This window comes from Lepidochelys kempii, chromosome 17 (genome assembly GCF_965140285.1).
Source record: "Lepidochelys kempii isolate rLepKem1 chromosome 17, rLepKem1.hap1, whole genome shotgun sequence".
In the NCBI taxonomy this organism is placed as follows: Eukaryota; Metazoa; Chordata; order Testudines; family Cheloniidae; genus Lepidochelys; species Lepidochelys kempii.
In genome coordinates this window covers 2001789-2015168 of record NC_136396.1, presented here as the reverse complement: position 1 = coordinate 2015168, position 13380 = coordinate 2001789, and the positions used below count along the sequence as shown (strand labels likewise).

At 57.8% G+C, this 13380-nt stretch overlaps 1 protein-coding gene across 6 annotated transcripts in view; it reads left to right on the top strand.

Annotated features, from left to right (window-relative positions):
• Positions 1–12735, top strand: part of MYO18A (myosin XVIIIA) — a 168716-nt gene extending 155981 nt beyond the window's left edge. For all 6 annotated transcript variants that reach the window (XM_073315968.2, XM_073315969.2, XM_073315971.2 and 3 more), the window contains 3 exons: positions 2007–2129; positions 3455–4827; positions 12652–12735. In XM_073315968.2, coding sequence (XP_073172069.1) covers positions 2007–2129; positions 3455–4823 — 1492 coding nt within the window. In that variant the 3' untranslated portion in view covers positions 4824–4827; positions 12652–12735. The remainder of the gene's footprint in view (positions 1–2006; positions 2130–3454; positions 4828–12651) is intronic.
• The last annotated feature ends 645 nt before the right edge of the window (positions 12736–13380 follow it).

The window sequence follows — 13380 nt, the reverse complement described above, 5'->3', positions numbered from 1 at the left end:
TGAGCCGAGGCCTGGTTTGGCTGCCCTCGGAGAAACTGAGTGTCCCTCAATGCCCTACTGCAGCCTGAGCATGTGTGTGTTCTCTATCACATGCACACAGGCTGCAGCCCCCTGCTAGCCCAGCCCTGGGCTCCTGCCTTCCCCTCTCTCCCAGCTCTGCTAGTGCCCCCCAGTTCCAACCCACAGCCCCCTGCTAGCCCAGCCCTGGGCTCCTGCCTGCCTCCATCCCCCAGCTCTGCCCTCAAATCCCAACCCACAGCCCCCTGCTAGCCCTGTCCCCCACACCCCGCAGCTCTGCTGGTGCATCCCAGTTTTGCCCTGCAGCAGCCCTTGCTGTTTCGCTCCCAGGTCTGTCTGGAGCAGAGATCAGTGTTCCACATGGCAGGGTGATGTGTGTGCTACCAAGCATCTCCTCTGCAAACCTTGCCTTATGCACACACAGCCCCACAGGCCTGGCCCCACTATCCTTTGGGGAAGCATTTGGAAGAGGAGTTCCCTTTTCCTTCAACTCCCTTTGCCTGTCTCCCGTTAGAGGGGATCTTGGCTCTGAGCCCAGGGCTCTGATCGATCCAAGGGCGCAGCCGGTTCGTAATATAGCTGTATTTAAATGAAACTAACGCGAGCCCTTTGCACAGAGTTCCCTTGTCTAATTGAGAGCACAGTTGTGGAGATGTGAAATTTCTGGAGTAGTAAGAACTGCTCAGTAAAAGTGTCTGTCCTAGGTGTGGGCCTCGCCATTCTCCCTCATGGCCAGTTAGCCAGCGCACTGCACTGCCTGCTAATGGGCATCCCATCATCCCCTTGACAGTGCGTTGCAGGGGGCTTGCCCTGCTGGAGCTGGTTAATGTGGGGGGAGCAGCGCTCGATGCACTATGTATTGCTAAGCTGTGCTGCTGGGCTTAATGCCTGTGCGTTAATTCACAGTGCTTTGGTCCCCCAGGCATGCCTGGGAAGGCCAGCTCACATCCCACAGCCTCCCTGCGCCAGGCCCTGAAAACAGAGCCTGACCTCAGCCAGCGTCTGACACAGCTCTGAGGCGGGCAGAGGCCGCTCTTGCCCATGAGTGGGGCACAGGAGAGGGAGCCAGGACTCCTGGGTGCTGTTCGTCCCTCTGTCACCCACTCGGTCCCTGTCTGGGCACTGCCCCGCCCCGCGAGACGTGGGCCTGGTGCCAGGAGATCTGCGGCGCCCCTGCCGTTGTGGGTGTTTCCAACGTGGGCAGGGCAGGTCCACAGCCCGTTGGAGCTCTCTGAAGTCGATGACGACATTCCCCCAGCCATGCAGAAGCACTGTACCAGATCAGCCAGCCAGCTCGGGCCATGCCTGGCCAGCGGGGGAAGTGAATGTGGAGCCCCTAATGCCCAGGTCTGGGGATGCTGCTGCAGTGGTGTAGGAGAAAGGGACAGTCCCTGAGGGCCATAGGGCATTTGTCCCTGGAGCCCCAGCAGGGGGCGTGCTCCTGGGTGGGGGTGAGGGGGCGTGAATCCCCAATGTGCCCTGACGCCGGCCCCTCATTCTCGCCGTTCATGGCACACCACATTGTTCCCTGCACGCAACGGCCTTGTCCTTACAACATAGCCATAGAACCTGTCGATGGGAGCCGAGCCGGCCCCGTCTGGCTTGGGTCGCTGAGTAGCACAGCGCCAAACGGGGCCAGGGAAGAGCGCGGCTTGCACTGCCCACTCGTGGCCAGCTCGCAGGTGGGCTGGGGTGTGGGAGACGGGCTTTGCCGGGAGTGATTCACTCGGCTCGGGGTCCGAGGTAGGATCCCTGCCCCAAGAGGTGGCCACGCGTTTGCCAGGCCCTGCCCCCGGGCTGAGCTGGCTCTGCCCACATCGAGGGATTGGGAGCCCAGTGGGATGCTTGCCCGTTCCCCTTCCAGGCTGAGCTGGGAACATTCTCCTGGGGGCATGGAGGGCAGCACACGCAGACCCCGCTTGGCAGGGGAGCTAGGCTGCCAGCCTCGGGTGCTAATCTCCCCCCGCCTGAATCTTTCCCTCTGGCAGCGAGGGTGACTCCGATGTGGACTCGGAGCTGGAGGACCGCGTGGATGGAGTGAAATCATGGCTCTCCAGGAACAAAGGCTCCTCCAAAGCAGTCTCTGATGACGGCAGCTGGAAGAGCTCCAGGTCAGTGTGCGGTCAGCGTCCCCGGGGAAACAGCCACTTGCTTTCGCTTCTCCCCATAGCAACCGGGCGGGGGCTGGGGAGGTGGCGTGGGGGCGGTCGCTGGGACCGGGGCTGTCACCCAGGCAGCTCTCATGGCATTTCCCTTCCAGGGACCCTGGCTCAGCAGCCCTGTGGGGGAGGGAGTTGGTCTCCGTCACTCAAGCAGGAGACAGAGCGGTTGCTTGCCCGGCAGAGCCCCGAACAAGAGGGGCAGGGTCGGGCTGAACCGCCGTTGGGGTGCAGGGTTTGCCAGGGCTCAACCCGGCTGTGCCGTCCAGGCGGGTGCATAACCCTCTGAGCACACCAGCAGCCAAGCACAGGCCACCCCCAGCCACGTGCTCCCTGCGGAGAACACTGACCAGTTAGGGCTAGGGGCCTGCAGTGATGGCTCCCACAGCTGGCCAGGAGCCATGGGTTCCGGGCCAGGGGCCGGTGGCTGGCGTGGTGCTGGTGGGCAGAGCAGTAAAAGTATCCGGCTTCCCCTGCTTTGTGCCCCTGAGAGGCCAAGACCCGGCCCCACGGGAGTGTGCATTGATTTCAGGATAGAGCGGCCATTGCTATGGCAACTAAGCGCATTGAATTTCAGAACTATAAATCTGAAGGTATCAAAGACGTCTGAGCTGGAGCCGCAACCAAGCCCCCGGCTCCCACTGCTCCGTCCCTTGGTTCACTCAACATGTGGGATTGCTGTGAGCAGGGCCCTGTCCGTGGCTTTTCCCTGTGCCTCAGGGGAGTGCCCACGGGGCTGGGCAGACCTGGCACCCCTCGCCTGGAGTGCCACGGGAGCGGGGAGAAGAGGACTGGAGCAGCTTCTCCTGGGGAAAGTACTGCCTGATGAGTACAGATTGGTTTGGTATAAAAGCAATTTCCTGCTATGGATTCAGGGATCCCAGGGGCTTCTCCCCCCTCCACTGAGCCAGGGGAAGAGCCGAGGCTATTTCTCTTAATTGGTTTAATTTGTTCGGCGGTGCAGATGTCAAGCGTTTCATTTTGGGGATAATTCCACCTTCTTGGAAGTTGGCTCTCAAAGGTAGTGGCTCCAGGTAGTTGACAATGAAATAATTGAATGAAACGTTTTAAAGGGGCATAAAAGCCATGGGATAGAACAATGCCCTAATTTGCATGACATTTCCCAGGAAGCTATTTTCCACTGAGGCAAATTATTTAGCTGGGTTTCCTCTGCTGCCTTCCTCTCTCCTTCGCCTGGTGTGTCTCTCTGATCTCACCTGCTCTCTCTCTCCCCCCTCCCTCCCCATTTGCTGCTGTCCACTGGTCACTCTCCTAAGGCCGGCCCTGAACTTGGCCCCCAAGGAGAGGAAGGAAGGCAGAGAGGCCGAGGAGCGGCCGGTCTCTGTCATGAGCTCCCTGAGCTACAGGAAACGCCTCAACGTAAAGGACTCTATTGGCGGCCAGGGGGACGAGGAGACTCTCTTCTCCACCCTGAGCGAGCGGCCGGCCTCCCCAGACAGGTCTTTCCGCAAGGCCAAGCACAGCTCGGCGGCCAGCAGCCAGGAGGAGACCGGCTCCATCTGCTCGTGGAAGAAGTCTCCAGGCAGCGAGAACCCTGACAACAGGGGCTCTGTCATCTCCCAAGCCTTCTCGGAGGCCAGCAGCAGAGCCCGGACGGGGCTGGAGAAGAGGTGGTCTGTCACCACAGCTGACTTTGACCAGGCCTCTGCCCTGTCTGCCCCGGCCAGCCGGGCTGCCTCCTCCCGGCGCGGGCTGGAAGGTGACGAGGCTGACGCTAGGTCCACACTGAGCTTCACGCTGTCAAGCCCGGACAGCTTGCGGTGCAGCACGTCCCGGCTCAGCGAGCCGCTGGCTGGCGTCTGCAGTGCCCTCAGCCCGCCACTGAGCCACCGGGCAGAGCTGGGGCTGGAGACCTCGACCCTGGGCAGCCGGCTTGACTCCCGGCTCTCCCTGAGCAGGAGCCGGCTGGATGAGTTGGATGACTTGTCTAGTGTGGCTCTGAGCGACACCCGCTCCCTGTACAGCCAGCACTCGCTTGGGCGCAGCTTCTCCGTGCCCCCCCGGCCCAGGACCTCCGCCTCCGACGAGGTGCAGCCGGAGGTCTCAGACATCCGGCCCGTCAGCCACCGCTCCTACCTGGACCCTGACCTGGAGGCTGCCATCAATGAGGTCCTCAGCTACAAGCCCATCAAGTTCAAGCGCTCCAGCTTGGACCCAGACTCAGAGGAGGAGGACAAGAGGAGCGTGCGGAGTGCCAGGAGCGCCACCCGGCCGGAGAGCTCAGAGCGCTCCTTCAGCAGCCTGCGCCGGTCCGCCTCTGCCTTGGACTGCTCCCGGCCTCACCGCAGCAAGGGCCAGAGGAACAGCAGCAGTTCTGAAGATGATTCCTCGGAGGAGGAGCGCAGGAAGAGCGCCAGGAAGCATGCCAAGAAGAAGTCCAAGAAGAAGAAGAAGCTGCCTTCAGATTCGGAGTCCTCCTCGGACTCCTCGTCCAGCTCCTACCACAGCAGCTCCAGTGTCAAGAAGGGCCCCAAGAAGAAGAGCCCGGCCTCCGAAGGGGAGGGAGCCGCGGAGGGGCGGGATGCAGAGAAATCAGGCAAGCGCCTGAGGAAGGAGGAGAAGAAGCGGAAGAAGCAGGTGGACAGCCTGATGATGAAATACCTCTACCGGCCCGAGAGCGACTAAGGCAGTAGGTGCCGAATGGTGTGCAGTGCCGCATGACAGCATGCCCGTGTGCCACTAACCTCCCTCACCCTCCACTCCCTGCTGCCCCTAACCCCTCGCCCCACCCACCCGGCAGCATGTCTCTAGCTCGGGGAATGCCTCTGAACTCACTGCCCCGCCCCCAGCTGCCGGAGCCTCTCTGTGGGACAGATCCCAGCTAAGCCAGCTACTCCAGATAAATCAGTCACACTGCAAGTCTAGAGAGCTGGGAAACCCTAATGGTCTTGGGCTAGGGCGGATCAGCTGATTTACCACGCTGGGCGGGCTGTAATCCTGGCACTGCTCTGAGAGGGGTGGGCCATTGGGGCTCACCGCGCTGCAGACGCTGGCAAAGCACTCTGGGGTTTGCAGGCCTGTGTGGTGTAGCTTGTTTCCTGAGTTACTAACCCTGCCAGGGCTGAGCCTGGCATGAGTCCCACCTTAGTCAGTCAGCCCCCTCCACCCCACTGCTGCATTGAAGCTGCCTGTGTTCATCATGAGGCCACATCACGGCTGTGGGGCTTGGCAGGCGCGGCTGCTTGGCAGAGACCAGCCCGTTTGAAAACCTGCTGGAAAAGGACACCACTCCAGCTGCTGCAGCCCCACGCCTCACCCCCATGTAACTCACTGTGGGGTGAGGCGTGGGGCCTGCCTCTGGCTTTCATACGCTCCTGTGACAATGCAATCCAGGCAAAGACAGTGGGCGCGCAGAGTGCGGGCAAGATCCACAAAGGGTTTGTCGACGTAGGCGGGTTTTTTCTGCTAGTGTATCCCTTCCAGGGATTAGCGGCTGGTGTGCACAGGACACTGAGAAGCATTAATCCCTCCTGGCCTTTCAGAAACTGTTAAGTACGTGGCTGTATTTATTTCTCCTGAAATTAATGGGTCACAGTGCATTGCAGGATCTCCCGGTTCAGACTGGGGATTAGTTACTGCAAGAAAGCGTCGAGCTGTATTTAAAAAGGCCTTAATGAGGAGCATGTACTGCCAGAATAAACCTGCCATGGCGTGGACAGCTCCCACATCCCACTGCTGCAGACCCTCTGTATTCTCATGGGCAAACTTTTAAAAGCCATGGAAATTATCAGATGTCTTCATGCCCTGCCCTCTTGCTCTCTCCCTGCTGGCCTGCAGGAAGCCCTGAGCACACTGACTGCTTCTCTTGGGCCAGAACTTCTGGGATGTTTTAACTCCGAGCCAGAAGCACCCATGCTGGCCCCAACTGAGGGCTCCTTGGCACCCTTAGACGAGGCTGCTGGCCACAGAGCCAGTGGTTCTCTCAAGCTCCCACACTGAGTGTGCTGTGTAACATCATGCCCTGCACCTCCATCACGCAGTGAGAGACAAGGATGCTTGTCACCAAGGTGGACAGTGCAGGCTTCCCAGAGTTCAGGGGTGTTCAGCTCAAGGGCTGCCGGTTCAGAGCCATCCCTGTATAAAGCAGAACCATCTGCAGCTATCATCAGCTCCGATATGGAGAGTGGCCAGCAGAGACTACACATCCCAGCATGCAGTGCTGCTCCCATCAAGCTGGTGCACTGCGTGCTGCCATCTGTCATCTCAGCTCTGGAAGGAGGAGGTGGCTCTCTGTCCTGTATTAGTCACCTTTTGCAGAGCTCTTCCCCCCACCTTTGTAATTCCAGGCAGAGTGGTTTACTGGGGGGTGCTTTGAGACTCCCCTTGGCCCACTCTGGGCCAGGGGCGCGCACCATGTGATTGCTGCTGCTGAGTCCCCATCTGAGCCAGGTTATGCGCCCACACCGACAGGCTTGTCCTCCCTCCCAGCACCCCGGACCATGGGCTAGATTGCGCCCCTACCTCCTGCGCGGAGACTGTCGGCTTGCGAAGGGTGGGGACGAGGACTGGAGTCTACCAGCAGAAGGGCATGCGCATCACCCTTCTGCTAGATGGGGTGGGATCTGAGTTACTACAGAGAATTCTTTCCTCTGTATCTGGCTGGTGAATCTTACCCACATGCTCAGGGTTCAGCTGATCGCCATATTTGGGGTCGGGAAGGAATTTTCCTCCAGGGCAGATTGGAAGGCCCTGGAGGTTTTTTGCCTTCCTCTGTAGCATGGGGCACGGGTCACTTGCTGGAGGATTCTCTGCTCCTTGAAGTCTTTAAACCATGATTTGAGAACTTCACTAGCTCAGACATAGATGAGAGGTTTATCTCAGGAGTGGGTGGGTGAGATTCTCTGACCTGCATTCTGCAGGAGGTCAGACTAGATGATCATAATGGTCCCTTCTGACCTTAATATCTATGAATCACCCTGACGTCCCTGGCCTGCTAGGGAGCCCCGTGCACAGCTGGAGTTACTGACACACCCGTTGCAGGGTGTGTGTTGTGCAAGGGGGTGGGCAGGGGGCAGCCGTGTGTAACTGCAGCTTAGTGAGCAGCACTGATCCTGTGCCAGAGGCGCTCCAAGGGCAAGGCGCGGTGGGAGTGGCTGGGCTCCAGGCCCTGCCCTGGCCACTTCCCCTTGGAAATGGAAAACTTTCCATGAATTCCTCCCGCTGGGGATGGAGACATGTGATTCAGGAGGGCAAACTGGCCATATGTGTCCCATGAGCAAAGCCGGTATCGTGCTGCACATGGAAAGCAGGCAGTGCTGTGGGCCCCTGGGCGTTCCCTGTGGGATAGGAGTCTTCACTTGCCCTCCTCTGTGTAGCTCCCCAATGCCATCCCCATACCCTGACCATTCTGGGATTTATGGGACAGCAGGTTACCTAGAGAGAGAGACACCCCACACACACACACGCGGGTACATATGACATGGTGCGGGAGAGGAGCACTGCTCTGAATTGGGGCAACCAGGCTCTGGCTGACTGTGGCTGGGCTCCCTGGTGGAACCAGGGCCTTGTTCTGTGGCTCTGGTCACTTTTTGGCTCTTGCTTAAGCAGGCAGTTGGGTGGGAGATGTGGAGGGATGAGCTGGAAGCAGCTGGGCTCGGGGAGTGTGGAATGGTCCCAGGATCACGCCCCAGGAGCCCACGTTTGGCAGCACAGCTGTGCTTTTCAAGCTCACTAGGGGAATGTGGGTTGCAAGCTGCTGAATGCTCCTCGTGGGCAGGTGGTGTGGGGTCACTGCCCCCCCGAGGAGTGGTGGAGGGGCCCAGCACTTGGCATATGACACAATCTGGGTATTGAAATGGCAGGATTCCCAGCTAGCTCCCCACCTCGGTCAGACAGCAGGTTGTGTTAGGCTGTCACTGGTCTGGCAGCCAGTGGGAGAACTGCCTGGCCTGAGGTGCTGGTCCCGGTGGGCATCGGGGGGCTAGGTGGGCGCCGTTTTACCCAGGTCAGAGATCTGCAGGAGAAGCCAGTCAGGAAGGGCAGCTCTGGGAAGCCTGTGCAGGGAGGGGGAAGGGAAGCGACTGTGGTCGGGGCCAGGGTTTTTTCTGGCAGGAATTTATTTGTGTATTAAATTGTTTCCGACAGCTTTGAATGGGAGAATTATCTGAGAAGGAAAGAAGCTTTTTAAACAATTCTTTTAAAGTGTTCAATTGCCAGAACAATCCCCTGCAGCTGGGGCTGCCGCGCTGCTTGTTTGTAACGTGTGTGACGCCGGAGCTGCCCTAACGGAAATGGAGCCGGCAGTTCCTCCTGTCTGGCCAAGGCTGGCGTTAAAGGGTTCGAATCAGCGGCTGGGCTCCGAGGGGACGTAGGCGCAGAGTGGAAGGGGTGTGCACGTGAGATGACTGGTGAGCAGGACAAATTAACAGGCAGTGACGGATAACGTAGCCTCGCACCTTCCAGTTGCTGGTCCTGCCATGTGCCGCCTTGAATATAAGTGAAATCCACTTGTCAGCTCCCGCTAGGTCGCCTGGACTTGGGTGGCTGAGCTGGATTCCCGGAGCTGAGTGAATAGGCAGGGATTTAAATGTCTGTAGATGTTGGATGGGAATACGAGGTTGGGTTTGTCGGCACACTCACCCCACACACCCTCGAGCAGACGAGTTTCTCTAGCACAGACGCTTGCAGGAAGCAAATTTTCAGGGTGAATATTTGCTGAAGGCAAAGCCCTTCTTTAAAATTTGCGCTGTTGCTTAGTAACAGTTATCCAATCAGGAAACTGAAATGGTCCCACGTGACCTAGGTAACTGCCTACCCAGCGCAAAGTTCAAAATTCAGATAGTGAATTTTCTCATTTGCAATTTCTTTTCACAGGGACAAAATAGGCACAAAACTTTAAATAATGAACAAATTCTGCAATTTCACAGTCTTCCTGAGCAGATAGAGGTGCAATTCAACAAATGCATGATTTGCTGCAGATTACTTGCTTAGCTCTGCTAACTCCAGGGGAGAGTAAATCACTCCAGATGGTCTGAAAATGTCTTAAAAATAATAAAAAAGAATAATGAGCCCTCATAAAGAAAGCTGCCAGGTTGACAGTCTGCTGTGGCAGAGGCGGTCCTGGGGGAACCCAACATCCATGCCAATGCACAACTCTCCCAATTATCCGTAGCTGAATGCTAGTACTTAACCACTAACCCACACACCCACACAAACACAACCAGCTTTTGGGAACAACAGAAACTTTAAACATCTCCTCCTTGCCCCTGCATTCCAATGGGAGCTGCTTCCCTGCGTCTCTGTCCCGCAGGAGGCCCAGCTGGAGCCAGAACCTCCTGCTGCTGATTTGCTGGGTGTTCTTGGGCAATTCATGGATTCCCTGGCCAGAAGGGAGCACTGTGATCATGTAGTCTGACCCCCCTGGATAGCACAGGCAAGAGACCTGCCCCAACAAGATTCCTAAGGCAGAGCTGTAAGACAAACATCCAGTCGGGATTTTAAAATGGTCAGGAATGGAGAGTTCTTCCCCCGCCACCCCACAGCCCTGTCCCTGGGTAAATTGTCCCAGTGGTTAATTCCTCTCACCGTTACAAATTTACGCCTTATTGCTAGTCTGACTTTGTTTCGCTTCAGGTTCCAGCCATTGGACCCTGCTAGACCCGTCTCTGCTCGGCTTAAGATCCCGGTGTCAAATATTTGTTCCCCGTGTAGGTACTTCTAGATTAATCAAGTCATCCCTCAACCTTCTCTTTGTTCAGCTGCATAGACTGAGCTCCTTTCAGCATTCTAAGGCAGGTTGTCTAATCCTGGCATCATTCTTGTGGTTCTTCTCTGAACCTTCTCCCATTTATCACCGTCCTTCTCGAATTGCAGGCCCCAGAGCTGGACACGGGATTCCAGCAGTAATCACTGCAGTGCCGCACACAGGGAAAACAACCTCTCTGCTCCGACTGGAGAGTCCCCTATTTACATATCCACAGGTCACTCGCATTAGCTGTTTTGGCCACAACGTCGCACTGGGAGCTCACGTTCCGCAGATTCTTCATCGCGACCCCTAAGTCCTTTTCAGAGTCCCTGCTTCCCAGGGTAGAAAATCCTGTAAATAGGGCCTGCCGCTTTGTTGCCAGGTGTATTAGTTTACAATTAGACATAGTACAACACATTGTCTGCGTGCACTCAGCTTACCAGCAGAGCCAGATCACTCTGCACTAGTGACCTGTCCTCCTCGTTTACCACTCCCCCAAGTTTTGTGTCATCTGCAAACCTTATCCGTGATGATTTTATGTTTTCTATTGATAAAAATGTGAAATTGCGCAGGCCTAGGACTGATCCCTGCAGGACCCTGCTAAAAATTCACGCGCTCAATGATGATTCCCCATTTCAACTTGTATTTGGAAGCCTGTCAGGTAGCCAGCCAGCTTTTACTCCCTGTAACGTGTGCTATCTTAATTTTATAGCTTTCTAGTTTTTAATCTAAATGTCATGCTGAACCAACCCAAACACCTTAGAGAATCTATGTATATGATGTCAACACTATGACTTTTATCAGCCAAACTTGTACTCGCGTCAAAAAGAGATATCCAATTAGTTTGAGCAGACCTATTTTCCATATAATTAATTGTATTACCCTCCTTTAATTCTTCATTAATCAAGTCCTGTGTCAGTGGCTCCATTATCTTGCCTGGGATCAATGACAGGCCTATAATGACCCTGGTCATCCCATTTACTCTTTTAATGCTTTCTTCCATTTTCTGGACACTTCCCCAGTGCTGCAGGACTTACTGAAAATCCAAAATCCAGCAAGCTCCTCAGCCAGCTCTTTTAAAGATCTTGGATGCAAGTCCGTTCCCTCCTTTCTGCCTGTTTCCCAATCTATAAAATGGGCCCCTGTCTCCGAGCAGGGTCTGGGTAGCACCTGGTGTCTCGGTCCTGCGTGGAGTAGTGGTGGAGAGGTGGCAGTGCGAGCAGTGAGGGATCCTGGGGCGTATTTGCTGTTGTCTCAGTCGGATGCTTAGCTGCCGCTTGCCATGGACATGTGCTGGCAGGTTTGCTTAGCTGTTCCCCGGCCCAAAGCAGGGCAGAGAGCGGTGGAAGGCTGCTGGTGCTGTGCTGAGGTGTCCCAGCGCCAAGTAAATGTTGGAACGCTGTAGTGAGGCTCGGTCTTCCTGGAGTCCCTTTGACCTGAGGTCTAAAGCCCTTTGCAAATGTTAGCTACTCCTCACCCCCTGGCTGGTCCCCCTGATTGCAACTGGGAAACAGGCAGAGACCAATCCCAAGGCTGCCATTAAAGCACAGCCCATCCCCTAACATCTGGGTGTTCTCCAGGGGTGGGGGCAGGCTGTGCCCGTGTCCCCATAACGGACGGGCCCCCTCACTATCTCACTCATCGGGGCTCAGTCCTGCTCGGCTCCCCCAGCTGACTGGCTGCAGGGCCTGGGGCCCGTGCTCAGGGTTGGCGAAGAGGGCACGAGGAGGGGGGCGGTGTAGAAGGCTGTGCACAGGAGCAGAGCTGCGGCAGGGGTTCAGATCCCTGCGAGCTCGAGTGGCCATCAGCACAGGACAATAGCGCACTGAGCCGGGAGATGCACACTGGCCTGCCCAGCCCTGTGCTGCCTCTGGGGGGGCCCATGCCGCACCACACAGTCCCCCCCCCCCCCAGCTTCCTATGCCCAGCTTCCCCTGGACCCACAATGCCAAGCACCCCCCCGCCCACAACTGCCCTGCACACCACCACCCCTGCCCAGCACTCCCCCCACCCACAGCCCCACAAGTGCCTGGCACCCCAACGCACGCAGAGCTCCCGCAGCCTGTACTACCCAATGCCCTTCCCCACAGCCCCCCCCTACAACTACACGGCACTCCACACACACTCCCCACTGCCTAGCACTCCAAAACACACAAACCTCCCCCACTGCCCAGCACCCTCCGCCCCCTCACAGATCAGCACCTCCCCACAGAGACCCACCCCCCGCAGAGCAGGGATCCCCCCTCCCAGCACAGTCCTAGGGGGCAGAACAGCTGACGCTTGGGAGCACAGTGCGGTCCCATCCTCCGCCCCCCCCCACCTGCCTGGCGCTGGTGCCCGCGGCGGAGAGGAGGCGTTTCCTTGCAGGGGTGGGGCAGCCAGGGAGCTGGGTGCTGAGGAAAGCTGGGGGCCTGCTCCTCTGAGTCCCCTCCCAGGATAAGAGGCCTTGTGCCTGCAGAGACTGCCCACCATGGCCCAGTCACTGGGAACTGGCCTCCACCCCACCAACCCACTTTCCTGCGGCATGGCCAGGCAGCTGCCGTGGCCTGGCCTCCCCGCTGCCCGGCCGAGGCTCTGGCTGGCTTATGTTGAGGTTTGGGGGGTTTGGATCTGAGCCCTGGGGTGGGCACTGGAAGGGAGCCCAGCCTCACGCGGGGAGCGCTGCTGCTCAAGGCAGGGTCTGACATGCATCTCCCAGCGGGAGCGTGTGCCGAGGTGATATCTGCTCTTCCCTACCTGTTTGCCAACTGCCTTGTTCCCTCTGTGCAGCCCCCCAGGCTACCGCCGACAGTTCGCCTGCGACAAATCGGAGGAGGAGCGAGCCCCTTTGGAAAGCACGCACAGGTCCAGGTACTCCTCCAGGAGCCACCTGAGTGACAGCGACACAGAGAGCAAGCCAGCGGAAACCTCAGCATAGCCCCGGGAGGCTGCCTGGAGGGACGCATTTTCCACAGCCTCAGAAATACTCTGCCTCACAGATCCGTGAGCTGGCCCATGCCAGGCCTCAGCGACCCTCAGACCAGCCTCCAGAGAGCTCCTGATGGCCCCTTGGCAAGCGCCTTGCCTGGGAAATGCTGCGTTTACAGATTGTCACCACCTCCGATGTCTTGTGTGCACCCAGTATGTCCTGCATGGTGGAAAATGTTCATCTGAAGCCCTCTCCTCCGACCCCTCCCTCTGAGCGAACGCAGCCCTGTCCGCGCGGGCGAGGCACCAGCCAGGCTGGCCGACAGCAGCTGCAGTGCCCTCGGATGGGGTGAGCTGGCACCTCCGGACCAGACTGGGCATTGTGGGGCTGGTCAGTGTTCCTTCCCCCAGTTCCTGCCAGCTTGCCCCACCCCCGCGACCCCCATGGCCACCTCCATTGCTGCTCCATTCTCAGTGGAGGGGAAGCTGAGCTGGTCTTCAGGGGCTTTTTTCCTCCTCAGTGCCTGCTGTCTTTTTATTTTATAACTTACCCCCCCCCCCCCGCCCGTGTGTGTCTGGCGCAGACGGGAG